We start from the raw sequence: 18,317 nt of genomic DNA, 5'->3' as shown, positions 1-18,317 counted from the left end.
TGTTATCTATGGAATATCTTATCTTGTTCACCACCCTGCTTTCCTGCATCTGCTCTTTTGCAGTCTGGGGAATGCCTTGTTTTTTTGCACGCTTTTCTAGACATTCTTACTGGCACCTACGTGCCAGTTTTCATATTGCACAGTGATTTCCCTATAATGTATGCCTAATAAATACGGGAGCTTGAGAGCAGCTTGGGGTGCCTTCCCTTAGCCTCCCTTTCACATCTCTTGACTTTTGGAGTCTTAAGTAATCCTTTCTGCTGTCCTCAGCTTTGCTGGACAAAGCCAAAAGCCAAACCCACAACTGGTGACCCCGACGTGATAAGCTAAATCAGCAAGATAAACACCACAGTAATAACTGTTGCAGGCAGGACCTACCAATAAATCCTAAAACCACTGGGTAAAAGTTTGAGGACAAACAGGATAGCAGCACAGTTCCAAACTATTCAGGATATTCATCAATTACAAAGGGAAAACAGTAACTCAAGAGAGAACCCTGGCAGACATCACCATAACAAAGTGATCAAGGTTAATATCATGAGTAAAAAGCCATCTCAGCATTATGCACTCCTTGATATGATACACTTAGAGGGACCCAACATCATCTCTGGTGTTTTGAAAGGAGGAGAAAAAAAAAAAAGAAAAAAAGTATAACCTCAACCTAAACATGAAAAAGTAACAGACAAGCCCAAAATGAGAGACATGCTATAAAACCAACCAGTATTCATCAAAAGTGTCAGGGTCATGCAAACCAGGAAAGGGGGAGGAAGTGTCACAGATTAGGTGAAACTAAGGAAAGACAATAAATAAATAAATGCAACACAGGATCCTGGACTGCATCCTGGAGCAGAAAAGCATTAAAAAAAAAAAAGTGAAATTCAAGTAAGGTCTAGGGCTTAATTAGTGGTGATGTTATGGAAGATCTTTGTTCTGCTTCATACTTTATTTTTTATATTTTCTAAATTTTTTACAATAAAAAAATTTGTTACCTTTTCCTTTCCACAGTGTTTATTCAAAATTACAGGGATCTTAAAAGGATATGTAAGCAGCAACTTTACTTACTGCTCATTTTGCTTCCCACCCACACCTGCCATAGCTTTTTTTAGCATTCTTAGCACAACAGCATTTGTTATATGACGAAGGTATGGACACCATGATTACTATGTGAAAAGTGCTCTACAGTCAAGGGCTCTGTTAGCCACAGGCTGCACAGCACTGGAGAAACAGAATTATGATTACGGGTGACTTTTGTCCTAAATTTTTTAGTAAGGTTCTAACAATAAACCTTATTAAACATACACAGTTGATCCTTGAACTGACCCCCCACACTATCAAAAATCCAAAAGTGTAACATTTGGCTTCCCAAAAACTTAACTACTAATATCCTACTGTTGACCAGAAGCCTCACCAATAACATAAACAGTCCATTAACACATTATTTTGTATGTTGTATTATATACTGAAGTCTTACACTAAAGCAAGCCAGAGAAAAGAAGCTATTAAGAAACTCACAACAAAAAGAAATACTTTTATAGTATTTTACTATACTAAAAAAAAATCTGCATATAGGTAGACCTGCACAATTCGAATCTATGTTGTTCAAGGGTCAACTGCATTTTTAAAAACATTTTTTTAATGTTTATTTTTGAGAGAGAGAGAGAGAGACAGAGTATAAGCAGGGGAGGAGCAGAGAGGGAGAGGGAGACACAGAACCTGAAGCAGGCTCCAGGCTCAGCACAGAGCCTGTCATGGGGCTCAAACTCACCGACCGCAAGATCATGACCTGAGCCAAAGTCCGACACTTAACTGACTGAGCCACCCAGGCGCCTCAAGGGTCAACTGCATTTTTTTAACTGAGTACAACATACATCTACCCTTAGACCTAGCAACTTCACTTGTAGGTATTTACCCAAGAGCAAAAACATGAAGTATGTCCATGATATACAAGACAATATACATGAATCTCAAAATCACAATGCTGACTAAAAAAGATCAGACACATTATATGATTCCATTTATATGAAGTTCTAGAACAAGCAAAACTAACCTATGTGGAAAGAAATCAGAACAACACGAGGGCTGAGGAAAGGACTAACTGGAAAGGAGCACAAGGGAACTTTCTGGGATATGACAGAAATGTTCTGTATCTTAATCAGAGTGATAGTTACAGGACGTATATGTTTGTCAAAACTGACCAAACTATAAATCTGATGCAGTTTGTTGTATGCAAGCTAAGCCTCAACTTTAAAGAAAGAGTACTGGGACGCCTGGGTGGCTCAGTTGGTTGAGTGTCTAACTCTTGGTTTTGACTCAGGCCATGATATTGTGGTTCATGTCCTGGCAGTGCAGAGCCTGCTTGGGCTGCTTAGGATTCTCTCTCTCTGTCTATCTCTCTCTACCCCTCCTTTGCTCATGTGCTCTCTCACCGTCTCTCAAAATAAATGAATAAACTTTAAAAAAAAAAAAAAAAAAAGGAAGAGTACTGATGGGGAAAAAATATGGCACAAAAATTTCATTTGGTTAAAGTCACCCATAATTTAAGTCATAATTATCTAAATAAAATGTGAAGGGGCGCCTGGGTGGCGCAGTCGGTTAAGCGTCCGACTTCAGCCAGGTCACGATCTCGCGGTCCGTGAGTTCGAGCCCCGCGTCAGGCTCTGGGCTGATGGCTCGGAGCCTGGAGCCTGTTTCCGATTCTGTGTCTCCCTCTCTCTCTGCCCCTCCCCCGTTCATGCTCTGTCTCTCTCTGTCCCAAAAATAAATAAAAAAACGTTGAAAAAAAAAATTAAAAAATAAATAAATAAATAAATAAAATGTGAAGAATGTTGTTGGGTAGTTAAAAAAAAAAAAAATAACCAAAACAAATTCTGACACACGCTACCACATACATGAACTTTGAAGACATTATTCTAAGTGAAATAAGCTAATCACAAAAAGAGTTTCTGTAGGATTCCACTTCCATGAATCACCTAGAGCAGTCAAATTATTAGAAACAGAAAGCAGAATGGTAACTACCAGGGACTGTAGAGGGGAATGGGAGGTAGTTTGGGAAGATGAAAAAGGTCCTAGAAAAATGATGGTGATGACTGCACAACAATGTAAATATACTTAATGCCAATAAACTGTACACTTAAAAATGGTTAAAATCCTACTCCTGAAGTCATTATTACACTGTGCTAACTTGGATTTAAATAAAGTTTTTTATTTTTTATTTTTTATTTTTTTTAACGTTTATTTATTTTTGAGAGAGAGAGAGACAGAGCATGAACGGGGGAGGGTCAGAGAGAGAGGGAGACACAGAATCCGAAACAGGCTCTAGGCTCTGCGCGGTCAGCACAGAGCCCGACGCGGGGCTCGAACTCATGGACAGCGAGATCATGACCTGAGCTGAAGTCGGCCGCCCAACCGACTGAGCCACCCAGGTGCCCCTAAATAAAGTTTTTTAAAAAAATGGTTAAAGTGGTAAACTTTGTTACGTGTATTTTATCACGAAAAAACAAATGAACAAATACAAGATAAAAACTGCGAAATCCAATTAACCTGCTCATCTTGTTGCTTAGCTCAGAAGAACTGGAGGGGTGCCTGGGTGGCTCAGGTTGGTTAAGTCCGACTTCAACTCAGATCACAATCTTTGAATTCATGAGTTTGAGCTCCATGTTGGGCTCTGTGCTTACAGCTCAGAGCCTGGAGCCTGATTCAGATTCTGTATCTCCCTCTCTCTCTGCCCCTCCCTGCTCACACTCAGTCTCTCTCAAAAATAAATATTAAAAAAAAAAAAAAAAAAGAACAACAACAACTATGGAGATCTGCCTTGGTTGAGTTCTTTGAACAGGTTCTGCATTTTTCTCTCATTTTATTTTAAATCTTAGATCTACTGAGCTATCATGACAAAAGTCAGTGATGTTTGTCTCCTCCAGAGCAATAGTCCTTAATCACTAAGGAGTTATAGATGCTTCTGAAAAATCTAATAAAAGTCACAGGCAAATCAGGGAGAAGGGTGGAAGTTTCAGCCCACCTTCCTTGGAAACATCCCACCCTACTCCCCTTGGCCTTGAGACTATCAGCACATCCAAGCTGAATCCATCTGTCCACTTAGAACCAGAATACACTAGCACTACCCACAACACTTACCTCATGCTGGGAATGGCATGGTAACCCAATCGGAAGCGGAGTTTGCTGGACCCAGCAAAATCTGTAATCATCTTTTCCCCCACAGTGTGCATGTGTTTAAGGAGCTCAAGATGTTCCCTGGTCACAGCCTTCAGACTGGAAATGGAAGCCCATGGTAAGACCAGCCAGTGGTGACGAGCCTTGGGGTATTTATCCTTAATCACCACCACCTGCTCATCTTTGTAAACCTAGGATGCGGCACAAGAGAAGGAAACAGATATCTACCACACATGTTCTGTGTGTCAGGTACTGTCATATTCACTAACTCACTTCATTCCCAACACAATCTTACGCAAAAGGTGTCAGTATCCCAATTTTGTCAGATGACAGCAGAGACTCAGATGAGTGTCTTGCACAAAGTCACATCATTACTAAGTGGGAAGTCTAGGATTTCAAACCAGATCTAGCTGACTCCAGAGCCTGTGTTTTCAAGCACTACACTACAGAGAATACGCAGGAAATTCACAGTACAAAATAGTTCCTATGGATTGGATGTAAAATCCCTGCAGGCATAAATTCAAAGGCACCCTTCTCCACTCTAACACAGAAGACCATGTGACACAATCATGTGTTCCAAGACGCCCTATCAGATCTGGCCCCTTGTCACCCCAGAATGTAACTTAAGAACTCACAGACTCCTCCCAGGATGACACCTGACTATTAATCCCGGGGCAGCCCAGCAACTGCAGTCACAATACATTACCTGACACTCCCGTGAAAAAAACCCCACAAAGGTTAACTCAACTTCCCTTAATAGCACCCAGAAGTTTAGGAGGAATAAGGAAGAGGAGATCTTCAGTTGAAGAACTTAGCTTCTCTCCAAAGAATTCCAGTTGCTAACTTACTGACAATGGGAAAAGCCACTTGTTCTCACCAAGTAGACCAATAAAACAAACCTCATTCAGAAGGATTGATCTCCTTTGCTTTCATTTATCCTCACTCTGTGGAGTAGTCACTTAAAAGACATGTAATACATTTCAATGCCAAAATTTTATTCTGACCTGCATTTTGGGATCCTGCATAGAAATTTTTAAGCCTTGACTCCAGTGGCCCAATGATTCCTGAAAAGGGGCAATGTAAATTGCAAATGTCAGTAGCTGTATTTGGCATTAGTTAATATTGTATGTGTCAGCAAAGTGCAACCAAACTTAGTAATGATTCATTTTTTTAACCCTCTCTCAAAAGGTTACTGAATTTATTTATTTAATGTTTATTTATTTTTGAGACAGAGCACGAGTGGGGGAGGGGCAGAGAGAGAGGGAGACACAGAACCAAAACAGGCTCCAGGCTCTGAGCCTGACTGACTGAGCCACTCAGGCATCCCAAGTAATAAAATTCATTTTTAAGATTTAAACTATATCTGGGGCACCTAGGTAGCTCAGTCGGTCAAGTGTCCAACTTCAGCTCAGGTCATAATCTCGCGGTTCGTGAATTCAAGCCCCACATCGGGCTCTCTGCTATCAGCACAGAGCCCATTTTGGATCCTCTGTCCTCTCTCTGCCCCTCCCCTGCCCGTGCCTGCTCACTCTCACTCTCTCTCGAAAATAAACATTAAAAAAAAAAAAAAAAAAAAAAGAACTCAACTATATCCCCTTTACTCAATCTTTTCCCTTTATAACCACAAACCATTTCCATTTTCTTCCTATAGAGTAGTGAGAGCTGTGTGTCTAGATGAAAGCTGGAAATGCCAGAGTGTGAACCACATCTTCTTTGCCCTCTCGCACTCCATCTACAGCCTAACTACATTTCCACTTTGACATCAGAATGTGAATCAGATGATCTATGAACAGCGTTCCAATGCTAACCCTCTGCAGATACACATATGACTGACCCACTTTAGCAGTACACCGCCATTACCTCCCTATCTTCAGGTGGCTTACCTCAGGACTTCAAGAAAAATGTACATAAAGGGACATTCACCCAAGTGATTGGTGACACAAACAAGTGACTCTTTCATCATGGTTAATAACCCTTGTCATGGTTAATAACCCCTTACGAGTATTTGAGCTTTACAGTGTACAAAACAATCAAGCAGTCATTATATCTCATTTAATCTCCATGTCATCTATCAGGCACACCACCCTCACCTTTTTGGTAGATGCATCTTTCTCCTTCTTTGAGGGCACAGAGCATTGGCCAGGGTCACTCCCAGGTTCCAGTCCTGTATGGGAGTCAGCTTCCTGGGCAGCACCCCTTTCTATAGAATCATTGTTGCCTGACCTCTTTCTCTTCCTGTGTGTTTCCAGGCCAGGGCTCTCTGCCTCTTCCTCAAACTCTACAATATATGGATAAAGTTCATTCACCATGTGGAGAACCTGGCCAGGCTGCAGCTTCACCTCTTGGTCCTTCCCAATTATGACTGAATCAATGCTGGTGGGATTGACCCCTACCTATAGAAAAATCAGAAAATAATTACAATGCTAGCAATAATACCATAGCCACTGCTATGCTAACCACTTACTGTGTGCCAGATACCATGCTTAAGGTTCACTTCTATTACCCCATCACTTCCACACATGACAGAGAAGCTTTCACAGGTTGGTACAGACAGCATAAGAAAATCATCAAGTATAAAATGGAAATCCAAATTAGAAACACACATACCTGCTTTACCTTGACATATCCTTTGTTACACTCTGCTTTCAACTGTACTGAAAGAGATTGAAAAAAGTTCAATCTAAAGGCCACCAAGAAGCAAGCACATGCTCCTGGTTCTTCCTACAGGACAATGAAGCCTCATTCCGGGAGGCAACTTGACAGGGGTTTCCTCAAAGGCCCATGAGCAAAATCGCCTATTATGGAAGTGGCTGGGCTCCAAATCCTTCCATAAAATTTACAACAGCATACATACTCCTTTAGCTACTGCTAACATTCCTATGAGGCAGGTTTACAGAATCCCCACAATCCCTATTCCAGAGTCCTTGGCCCACTCAGGATCACAGACTCTGCAGTCAGGGAAGGGACCCAGTTGTTTCATAAGCTCTTGGCTCATTGTTAAATCAGGCTTCCATTATTTAATAAAACTATCAGATGCCTTCAATAAAGAAAGGCAAAAGATACATTATTGGAAAACAGAAGTTCAGCTGGCCTTGGTTAGGCAGAGTGCAGAGAATATTCTAGAAAGAGGACTGCAGGGACAGAACAGTCTGAGCATATGTGGGAAGAAGTAACATCAAACACTTGTGAGTGAGACAAGGTGCAGAGACACCACAGCTGCTCTTCAGGGAGGACAGGCAGTAGACAGGCTAACATATACATTGCTCCAGTTGCTGTTGTGAGAAGGGGACAGAGAGTGAGAAGCAGTGTCTCCTTCTGTCTTGGACCCAGCCAGCTCAAGCATGGCTTTCCCCCCACCCTCACTTAGATTAACTCTTGTGGGAAAAACCAAAATCACTATTGCAGACTCCAAGCACTGAGAAACCCTGTTCTGAGGAACACACTGCAGGCGGAAGGCCTGGTTGCAGTGAACAGATCAAGAGTTTACATGGAACAAATAAGTACACGGTACAGCTTTTTCCTAAGGACCTTCATTTCATTAAATCCCAGGAAAGACATCTCAAGAGCTGGATGCCATAGTCTTATAAAGACGACACCCTCCGTGTGAGGCATTATACAAAGGATGGAAGTATCCCATCACTTCTCAGACATGGTTTCAGGCTGGAGATCCCAGAATGCAACTGTCTCACTGCCCAATGGGAATCTCCCCGGGCAAAGTAGGGTGCGGGATTCAGTTCCACCATACTAACAGGATGGAACCTGCCTGCTCCCAACACTGAATATTAACTGCTTCCAGAGGGTGGAATCAGGGGTGAATGGGGCCCTGATGTTGGCTAAGAGAGCTCAGTTCCTGAGTTTTGTTTATGGCAGACAAAAGGTTTCTATCAATAGCTTCCAGGAAATGTGCATCCTTGGTTATCATTATCCTAAGGAACAAAACACAGTACTGCACATTGCTATGACCAATTACCTTGCTGTCGAGAACATTTCTTGTCAATGATCTTGGTCTCTGGGCCACGCCCAACCACCACTGCCTCCAAATGTGGAAGTCTGATTCGCTGGTGCCGGCTATCCTGTCTCACCAACCAGCACACCCGCATCATTACTCTGAGAAACAAAACAGAAGAGAATCACTGGAAAAATTAGCACACCCCAGCACCACCACACATGCCAGCTACCAGCTATTCATCTTGAGGCCAGTGACTTCACCTAGGTCTCAATTTTCTCACTTGTAAAACATGATAATGACAGGACTCATGAGCCTGTCGTGAGAATTAAATAAGATAATGTATGTACTTACCTCTGTGCCTAAATCATGCGAAGCAATCAAATATTTATGTTTACTGATATACTCTATGTGCTGGCCATTAGGCTACATGGTGAGGATAAAAGAATAATTAAACATTGTCTCTATCCTTGAGAGGCCTGGAGTATAGTGGGGTAGATAGACTCATATGTCAATTATTACAATATGACGTGATAAGCATTATAAGGGAGTAACCAAATATGGCATTTGCCCAGGGAAAGAAACAACCAACTCTTGTGGAGAGTATCAAAAATGGCTTAACGAGGAAAGGATATTTATGCTGAGTTTTCAAGGCATGAGAAGGAGTTTGCCTGGCAGAGAATTAAGGACATCAGAACAGAGGATGTTCTTCAGTCCAGAGGCATCTTTATGCGGATTAGAAGGTTTCCTTTCCTTGGGGTACCTGGGTGGCTCCGTCAGTTAAGCATCTGACTTTGGCCTGAGCCCTTGTGGGTTCATAAGTTCGAGCCCTACATCTGGATCTCCACTATCAGCACACACACCCAGAGAGCCTGCTTTGGAGCCCCTCTGCCCTCTCTCTCTGCCCCCTCTCAAAAATGAATAAAACATTTAAAAAAATTTTTTTCCTTTCCTTAATCGTCGTAACATACCAACATTAGAACAATACATTTTACTGCCATCTACCAGAAGATTGTCATAATAAATACACAAACCTACAATGTCTAAAGAGTGAATGTGGCACCTTTGTGCTATACACAACCTGCACAATAGAGAAGGTGCCGGTTTTCTTTTGAAAACAACCTGTATGGCCATGGAGAGTATCAGTAGAAGGGAAAGAGCCAAGAAATTTGGGAGAGAGATGAGGCCTGAACAAAGGCCTGAACAAAGACAATGGAGAGGAAGAAGATCCAGAAGAAACTGTGAAGGTAGATTTAACTACTGAGTGTATTTGGGGAATGACAAAGGAGTAGAGGGAGACACAAACCAAGACTTTGAATTTGGAAATAGCCATTGACTAAAATGAGCAATACACAAGGAGACATAATTTGAAGTTAAATGGCAGACGAAGAAGGGATGCTTTCAGACTGAAACACAATTAGATTACATTGCCTGTGAAAGATCCACAGGTCAAGGTAGGATATATGGGTAGAAAGCTCAGGGAAGGAATGGACTGACTGTATGTATTTGAGAGGCATCAACATGTCAGAGAAGGTGAGGCAAAGAGAGCATGAGATCACCCAGAGAGGTAGAGCAGGGAACTATGGATAGGGACAGGACTAGGATCTTTGGGATACCTCCCCCGACTCCAGAAGCTTACTGCTCAAGCCTCTAATACCCTCTCTTTGAGAAATGTGCCCTGCAGGCAAGGCAGCACTTATCAGGCGCTCTGCACAAGCTTTGTGTCCAAAGGGAAGAGAAAAGAAACAAGATTTTTGAAAGTCAAAGTTTCATTACCATCTGCAAAGGATAGTGCAAAGCAGGGCGAACAAATGATTGCTGAGGAGGTGCAAAGTCACAGAAATTGGATCAGTCAGGAAAGGTTTTGGAAACCACCCAAATGAAAAGGCCAAGAAGACTGATAAGGAAAATAAGTGAGAGGGTATATTCCATTTTTAAAGGCACAAGCGACAAGGCAGATTTCAGCAATAAGCCATGGGTGAGGGGTGGAAAGCAGACCCTGTTGGCTGACCCAGGGGAGCTGCTCCAGAGTCATCAAAAATGGCAAAGGTATTGAACACTATGCTGAAAAGTTTAGATCTGACAATCAAGAAGAGACAACTGCCAGGTTAATGAGCTGCATGGCAAAGTGAACCGACAGCTGGGCGTGGGCAGGCTGGAGTGGAGAAGTTGAGAGTCTGAGATTAGTCAGGAGGCAGTCAACATAATGTGGACAAAAGTGAGGTCCAAAAGTTCAGCAGGTCTTCGTGAAGGGGTGAGTGCAAGGCATGAAGAGTCAGTTGTAAACCTAAAATCCTCAACCTGGAGCCTCAAGTGATGATGGTGCTATAGGCACATTCCATTTTTAAATGCTATGTATTCAGAGGCACATCTGTTTGCACTTACTGGAAACTGATGAATGAGCAGGAAGTGGACTGAGAAATGAAGTATGTCTTCATCAGGCTTTGAGAAAGTAGTCACGTGGTGACTGACAACTCACAGTAATAACAAAAGAAATGTGAAGAGAGCACAGTTTGAGAGCAGGGACAGGAAGGAATCTGATGGGCAGCTGAGAGCATGGCTGGCTGTTGCAGGATAGTAGAAACTACCCCTCCTGCCCTCCACACACACTCATTCTTGTCAAAGTTCTCAAGTTATGATGTTTCTATTTACAAATTCTTGAGAAGCTAAAGCAGTGACTCCACAATGCTTATGCAACTAACCTTGACCAACTTTTTAGCCCATTTTAGTCTTCAGATCCATTTTCTAGGAATGAAGCATTTTAGAATATGGGGAATGCATGATAGGCGCTCCTGAATCTCAATATAGTCCATACATTGAAACTCCATAAAGTGCAAGCTCTAAAACAGCAGAAGTCCATTTTTTGCTTACCAATATATCCCCAGCACTTAATACTTGACATACAAGAACACAGTACATACTTGCAAGTAAATGACCAGACAATAATCCTATCCAGGTTCTCTGGCCTTCCTTCTCTTTCCTCTGCTCTGGCTCCTCTTAAGCCATCTTTTGCTCCTCTCCTTGGGCAATCCCATCCTCACATCTATGTGGATAAATCCTAATTCTCTATTTTCCAACTCCCTACTTTTCATTCCAGAGTTGTCGGGATTAGTCAGGAAAAAAAAATCTAGTTATATCTTAAGGAACCAAGTGATCTGATAGGCCATGCAAGCCCAGCAATCTGAGAATGTAGAACAGTGATGTCCAGTAGAATTTTTTACAATGATGGAAGGGTTGTACACCTATGTTGTCCAATAATGTAGCCACCATGTGACAATCAAGCATCCAAAATGTAGCTAGTGTGACAGAAAACCTCAATTTCTTAGATTTTTTTTTAACTTACATTTAAATAGCTACATGTGGCTGAGGGCTATGATATCCAACCCAACTTGCCCAACCCTGATCAGTCCCAAATTCCTCAAGCCTGAGGTTAAGACCCTCGTACTCTAACCCCACAAAGGTTACTTATGTCACCTCCTACTTCCTTTCATAGAACTAGCCCCACCTTTCCTTTCCCCCAGACTCACATACATTCATTCTTACACACAAATACATTCCTCAGGTATGATATACTGAATCATGTCTCCCAAATAAGTCATTCTCAATATGATCTCCAGGCATTCGATCATACTCTTTCCTCCCCTCCAGAATTCCAAATCCTTCTCAACTTCCAAGCCCCACCTCCCCCCAGAGGTCTTCTCTGAATTATCTTCTCTTCCCTACCCCTACATCTTGCTATTGGGTGTGGTTAATTTACCTTCACAGTTCTCTGAAAATTAAATGTGGATGTAATTCCACTCTCCAAATGAGATTATAATCTCCTTGTAAACAGACTGCATCACTGCCCATCCATACAAAAACTCAGAGGAAGGGTCTCTTAAAGATCACTGCCCTGGGCTAAGCCTGGCCTTATACTTCTGGATCCCCTGGAGTTCAGCATGCCCTTATCAAGTGCATACTAAGTGCTAGGCACTTGTTAAATGTCTTGCTTATATCATCTCATTTAATTTTCACAACTCTCATCCTAAGAAAGAAAAATTTAAGGCTTAAGAAAAAATAGGCAACATGTACAAGCCACATAGCTAATACGTGCCAGAGTTAGGATTTGAATCAATTCTAAAGAATGGATTCTTGGGGTGCCTGGGTGGCTCAGTCGGTTAAGCATCTGACTCTTGCTTTCAGCTCAGGTCATGATCTCACGGTTCTTGAGTTCACGAATTCTGTGCTGAACTTGAATTCGGGCTCTGTGCTGGACCCTGCTTGGGATTCTCTCTCTCTCTCCCTCTCTCTCTCTCTCTCTCTCCCCTCCTCCCCTTCCTCTGCTCCTGCTCTTGTGCACTCTCTCTCTCAAAATAAATAAATAGACTTAAAAAGCGGGGAGGGGGCAGAGGCGCCTGGGTGGCTCGGTTAAATGTCCGACTTCAGCTCAGGTCATGATCTCATAGTTCACTTCAGGCTCTGTGCTGACAGCTCAGCGCCTGGAGCCTGCTTCGGGTTCTGTGTCTCCCTCTCTCTCTCTGCCCCTCCCTTGCTCACACTATGTCTCTCTCTCTCTCTCAAAAACAAATAAACATTAAAAAAAATTTTTTTAAAAGAATGGTTTCTTAATCACTACACCATATACCTTTTGTCTTCACTCTTGATCAATCAAAATTACTGCATGCCTACTATGTGTCTTGCGGTATTCTAGTACTGTGAATAAAGAAATAATGTGTCTCACTCATATGATGCAGGTATATCATTCCTGTCTTCAAAAGACTCAGAGTCTTGTGAGGGAGAGAAACACAGAAACACAATTGTAGTAAGTATAATGATTGGTCTGTGCAGAGTATTATGGCAGCAAAAGGCTGGAATACCCAATACAGACTTGGAGAAAGGAGATGTCAAGGAAGATTTCCTATAGGAGGCAGACCTAAAATGAGTCCTATATATAAATTAAGTTAACTGGTGAAAGGGTCATTCTAATTAGGAGAGAAGGAAGTGGATAGAGAAATGGAGAAGATTCAAGTCAAAGGGAACAGCAAGGGTAATGCATTAAGAAACAGCATAGTGCACATGAAAAGGAGTTCAGTGTTGCTGCAATCTAAAGCATGAAGCAGAAAAGAGGCTAGAGACACAGGCAGGTCCAGAATAAGCAGAGCCCTGGGTGACTGGTGAGTTCAAACTTTAGAACTTCCACTGGATTTTGCAATTCAGTAAACAATAAATATTTGCTAAATGAATGAGAAAAAAGATCAAATGAATGAACAGACACATCTTTAAAGATTATGAAGCAGGGCTTTGTCACAGATTTGTTTTCAAGGACTGGAGGTGGGGAAATCCGTCAGAAGGCCATCATATTTCAGGTGAAAGATAATGGTACCTAAAGTAGTACAATAATAGGGATGAAGAAGAGAGCACAGATTTGAGAAATACTTAGGGAATAAAATCCTCAGGACTTAGGGATGGATGTGATAAGAGCAAGTTCAGGGAAGACACTGAGTTCAGTTTCAGGCCTGTGAATTTGAACTGTCTGTGGAACTGGTAGGCAGAGCTGTCCAGCAGTGCGGTGAGAAGTGAGCAGTGTGGTAAGAAGTGAGAGGGAAGGTTAGAAAAGAGGTTTAAGCTGACAACTTTGATTTGGGAGCATGTAGAAGGCAGTTAAAACCAACCTAGTTGATGTGCTCACTCAAACAGTGTGTACAGAATGAAAAGAGAAGTGGGCCAAAGTCACAAGCCTTGGAAGCACCTAAAATTTTAGGGAAGTAAAAAGACTAGCCCACAGGAGAAATGGCTGGTGAGAGAAGCATATGGAGAAATAGCTAGAATGAAAGCTCCTAATGGGGAGGCACTTTGTCTTCCTCATCTCTGCATCATAATAAATATCTGTTGAATAAGTCAGGTCATAATCTCACAGTGAGTTCGAGCCCTGCGTCCAGTTCTGTGCTGGACAGCTCAAAGCCTGGAGCTTGCTTCGGATTCTGTGTCTCCCTCTCTCTCCCCGCCCCTCCTCCGCTCATGCTCTGTCTCTCTCAAAACTAAAACACATTAAAAAAAAAAAAAAAAAAAAGGCAACAAAGGGATCCAGTAGTGACTGAAAAATATCTATCTGATTTGATAATCACTGTGACCTTAAGGTTAAAATTTCAGGAGAATGATAGGTCTGAAAGCTAGACTGGAGAAAGGAGTGAAAGGTAAGAAAATGGAGGCAGAATTTAGAACACTCTTTAAAAAAGAAGGGGAATAGACTTACTGGATGAGAGCTAAAGGAAGACGGATCACTAAGAACTTTTCCTTCTTTCTAGTTTTGGAGGGTAGAAGCCAGGTGACCAGGGATCTCAGAAACCTATGTTCACATATGACTAGGACATAGTCAGGGGCAGAAAAGACAAATAAAAACAAGGTCTCATAGATGAAAACATAAACGAAAGGTGAGAAGCAAAGATAATGGGATTCACTTTGATCAGAAGAGACAGCTTATCCTCTGAGAGTAAAAGAAAGGTAAGAATGGGTGTTAAATGAGATGACTTTTCAAGAAGGGAAAGCAGGGGCAGAAATTTGAGGGAAAGCATATCCGATGACCTCAATTTTCTCCATAAAATAGCAGACAACAGAGTGAGGTGTTCGGGAGCTTAATGAACAGTTAAAAAAAAAAAATCAATATAACATAGTGGAGAACATCCAGCCTCTTATGTGCAACTGCCTGAGTTGCAGCATCTAGTCACTGTGTGACTTGACGCCAATTATTTAACCTAAGCCTTTATTTCTCCAGCTGTAAAACATTAAGACTTGCTGTACAACAGAGAGGTAGCATGAAGACTAAACGAGGAAGTACGTAAAGCTCAGTGTCTGGTCAAAAGCATTCAACACTCCTGTCACTGGTGAACACTGAAGACAGGATAAAAGCAGAGGCTAAGGACGTATACAAAGACCGGCCGACAGCAGTGACTGTGCAACTAAGGTGGAAGGGCACAAATCCGTATTGTCTCTCCGTAAAGTACAGTCCTGTCTCAAGTATTCTAACGATTCCCAATGTAAGTTAGATTTTCTAAAGGCTCTAAAACTGGACCACACTGATTCCATGTAGAAATTATACCCCTGCTTTGTTGAACCACTACCACTGGCCCTCCTATTGGACCTGTTGAGGACGCTGTGAAGGCCCCTCAAGTTCCTTTCACGGAGAGTTTCTGGAGGAAACCATGTCCTTCCTAACAAGCCGAGCCGCCTCCTTGGGCTAGACAGTACCCACTCTCTAATCTTTTCTCTGCTTGTGTAGTGACCAAGCCAGTACAGGTGTCGGGGGTACAGGTTGGTGGGGCGACGACCAACGACGGGGTCGCCGAAAAACGGCCCAAGGGAGTTTGAGCAAAGTGAGAAGCCTAGAGCCCGAGGATGGAGCAAAGCCTGCCGGGAAAGAAGCCATAAAAGCGTTATTCAAAGAACATCATTCAAGGGTAGTAATGGCCCCGACCCAGGGCCCACACCCACGAATTTCAACCGGGTCAGTAGAGGAGGTAGGCCGACGACCGCCTTACCTCGAAACAGCGGACACAAACAACCTCACGTTTCTCTTCCGGGACGCGCCACTTCCGGCGCCGTTGGATGACGTCACGAGACAAGCCTAAGAGCAACGAGTGACGCCACCAGTGCCTGTACAAAGATTGGCTGAAAGGGTCTTGCCCAAAACGCAGATCCGGAAGCGTCCGCTCCGATCGGCCCCTCTGGGACCGAGGCCATAGTGCGGTTCCTAGCAGTAATCCCTCTGCGGACGACCACCGCCAGCCTCTCTCCATCCGGGAATCTCTTCCCTGTCACCATCTCTCAGTCTCTGAGTCCGGGGAGACTTTAAGCAACTATTCCCTCTGTGGCCGTTTCTAGCCAGCTGATGCAGTATCTTGACACTCCCTTCGTTAGCAGAAGCTCACTACCCTTAAGGCCATCTTTCCTGCTGTAGACAGTACCTGCTGTGACATTGTTTTTCTGCCCCCTTTCAAAACTGCAACCGGCTTTCTCCCTTTTCTGGAGAGAAAGGGCTGGAGGAACTAGCGGTGCGGAAACCTGATTGTTTTAACGCTGGCTTCACTAAATGAACTAGCTGACAGCCAATTAGAGAGGAGACAAGAAGCAGGATGCTGGGATGAGATGGGTTTACTGATTTTGATAGCAATTCCAGGATGTTCCCTAAGAGTCATGTATTGCAATTATTCGAAGTCATTTTGGCAGGTGGAAAAATTCCTATCTTATGAGTGAAGGCATAGTTTATAATTTTTCTCAACCTCAATAAAAACCGAGGCTTAAAGGAGTCACATTTCTTGATCAAGATTGTTTCCTTCCATAGAAAAGCAGAGTCAATAGTATGATAAAGATACCAAAACTATCAAAACAGGATGGGAGAGTCTTCCAGGAAACACAGAAAAGAGACTTCCTCTTTTTTAGCAGAGAAGATGCAGGTTTGTATTAAGGTCACACCAGGAAGTGGGCGAGCACAAGAAGCATCTTGGCCACACAACCCCCATGGTGGTGGAATGTGATTCACACTGCTCCAGGTAAAATGAGGTGGCTCTTGTCACCCGACCAGTTCCCTCAGAATTAAGCTTCTCTTAGCTTCAGCTTCTACCTGACCTGCCTTAGTGTGTCTTGCATTCAAAATGGGATTGGATTATTCTAATTGGATCATATACCATGTATTGTGCAAAACTGGGCAGTTTCCATGCCCAGTATATTAGGTCTAGCCCTTCATCTATAGCATATTACTGGCCAGAGAAGCAGGGTCACATGGCACAAGGATATGGCAAACACAACTTTCACAGACCCCAGAACCAAAGATGTATCACAAACTGATACCTAGAAATTAACAGAGAGTTGTAGTCTGTGGCACTATCTATCTAATGTAGTGGCCATCAAAGTGTAATCCTTGGATCAGTAGCAGTAGCCTCACAACACCAGGGAACTTGTTAGAAATGCAAATTCTCAGGCTTTCACCCCAGGCTTACTGATTCAGAAACTTTAGGGGTGTGGCCCAGCAATCTGTTTTAACAAGCCCACCAGGTTATCCTGATGCATGATCAAGTTAGAGATTCACTGTCAGAAGGCAAACACTTCAAAGTGCACATCATGATATATTTTGTGAGCCTGCTTAGGGCTTTGCTTTTTTTTTTTTTTTTCTTTTTCAAATTCAAAAAAAAAATTCTTAATTGTGGCAAAATACACATAACATAAAACTTACCATCTAAGCCATTTTTAAGTATATAGCTCAGTAGTGTTAACTATATTCACATTGTACTAAATGTATCTCCAGAACTTTTTAATCTTGCAAAACCAAAACTACATGTTAAACAACTATTTCCCCTCTTCCAGTCCTTGCCAACCACCAATTTACTTTTGGTTTCCATGAGTGTGACCATTCTAGATACTGCACATAAGTGAAATCATGCGGTATTTGTCTTTCTGTGACAGACTTATTTCACTTAGCATAATGTCCTCAAATTTCATTACTTGTAATGTGTCAAAATTTCCATTTTAAGGCTAAATAACACTCTGTTACATGTATACACCACACTTCGTTTACAATCTATTTGTCTATCATTGGGTGTTTGGATTGTTCCCATCTTATGGCCATTATGAATAATGTTGCTATGAACATGATTGTATAAATATTTCCCCAAGATCCTCCCTTCATTTCTTTTGGATATACACCCTAAAGTGGGATTGCTGTGTTGTAAGATAATTCTGTTTTTGATTTGAGGAACAAAATACTGTTTTCCATAACAGTTGCATCATTTTACATTGGACACAGGGTTCCAAATTCTCTACATCCTTTACAACACTTGTTATTTTCTGGTTTGTTTTGTTTTTTTAATAGCAGTCATCCTAATGGGTGGGAGGGGCTATCTCATTGTGGCTTTGATTTGTATTTCTCTAATGATTAATAACGTTGAGCACCTTTTTAGTTTGTTGGTCATTTATGTATCTTCTTTGGAGAAATGTCTATTCAAGTCAATTTGCCCATTTTTTTTCTTCTTTTTTGGGCCCCCATTTTTAAATCAAGTTATTTTGTTGTTGTTGCATGGTAGGAGTTCTTTTTATAGTCTAGATATTAAGCCATTGTCAGATATATTATTTGCAGATATTTTCCCCATTTCATAGACTGCCTTTTCACTCCATTGATTATGTCCTTTGATGCACGGAAATATTGTATTTTGATGTTGTCCAAGTTATCTATTTT

General features: G+C 42.1%; 1 protein-coding gene across 7 annotated transcripts in view; it reads right to left on the bottom strand.

The window, feature by feature from the left end:
* Nucleotides 1–18,317, bottom strand: part of APTX (aprataxin) — a 66,355-nt gene that overhangs the window by 24,503 nt on the left and 23,535 nt on the right. For 3 of the 7 annotated variants that reach the window (XR_009251640.1, XM_058695130.1, XM_058695129.1), the window contains exons 1-6: nucleotides 15,628–15,749; nucleotides 8,138–8,274; nucleotides 6,775–6,821; nucleotides 6,258–6,560; nucleotides 5,172–5,231; nucleotides 4,132–4,358 (exon numbers count right to left, since the gene is read on the bottom strand). Coding sequence is in view for 6 of the 7 variants with exons in the window: in XM_058695130.1 (XP_058551113.1) it covers nucleotides 4,132–4,358; nucleotides 5,172–5,231; nucleotides 6,258–6,560; nucleotides 6,775–6,821; nucleotides 8,138–8,270 (770 nt within the window). In the remaining variant the exon portion in view is untranslated. Of the gene's footprint in view, nucleotides 1–4,131; nucleotides 4,359–5,171; nucleotides 5,232–6,257; nucleotides 6,561–6,774; nucleotides 6,822–8,137; nucleotides 8,277–15,627; nucleotides 15,750–18,317 lie in introns of those variants that run through there. The other 4 variants (XM_058695134.1, XM_058695131.1, XM_058695132.1 and 1 more) reach the window with 4 other exon arrangements.

This window comes from Neofelis nebulosa, chromosome 12, assembly GCF_028018385.1.
Source record: "Neofelis nebulosa isolate mNeoNeb1 chromosome 12, mNeoNeb1.pri, whole genome shotgun sequence".
Lineage (NCBI taxonomy): Eukaryota > Metazoa > Chordata > Mammalia > Carnivora > Felidae > Neofelis > Neofelis nebulosa.
The sequence above is the reverse complement of the archived record's forward strand: the minus strand, read 5'-3'. Positions and strand labels throughout refer to the sequence as shown.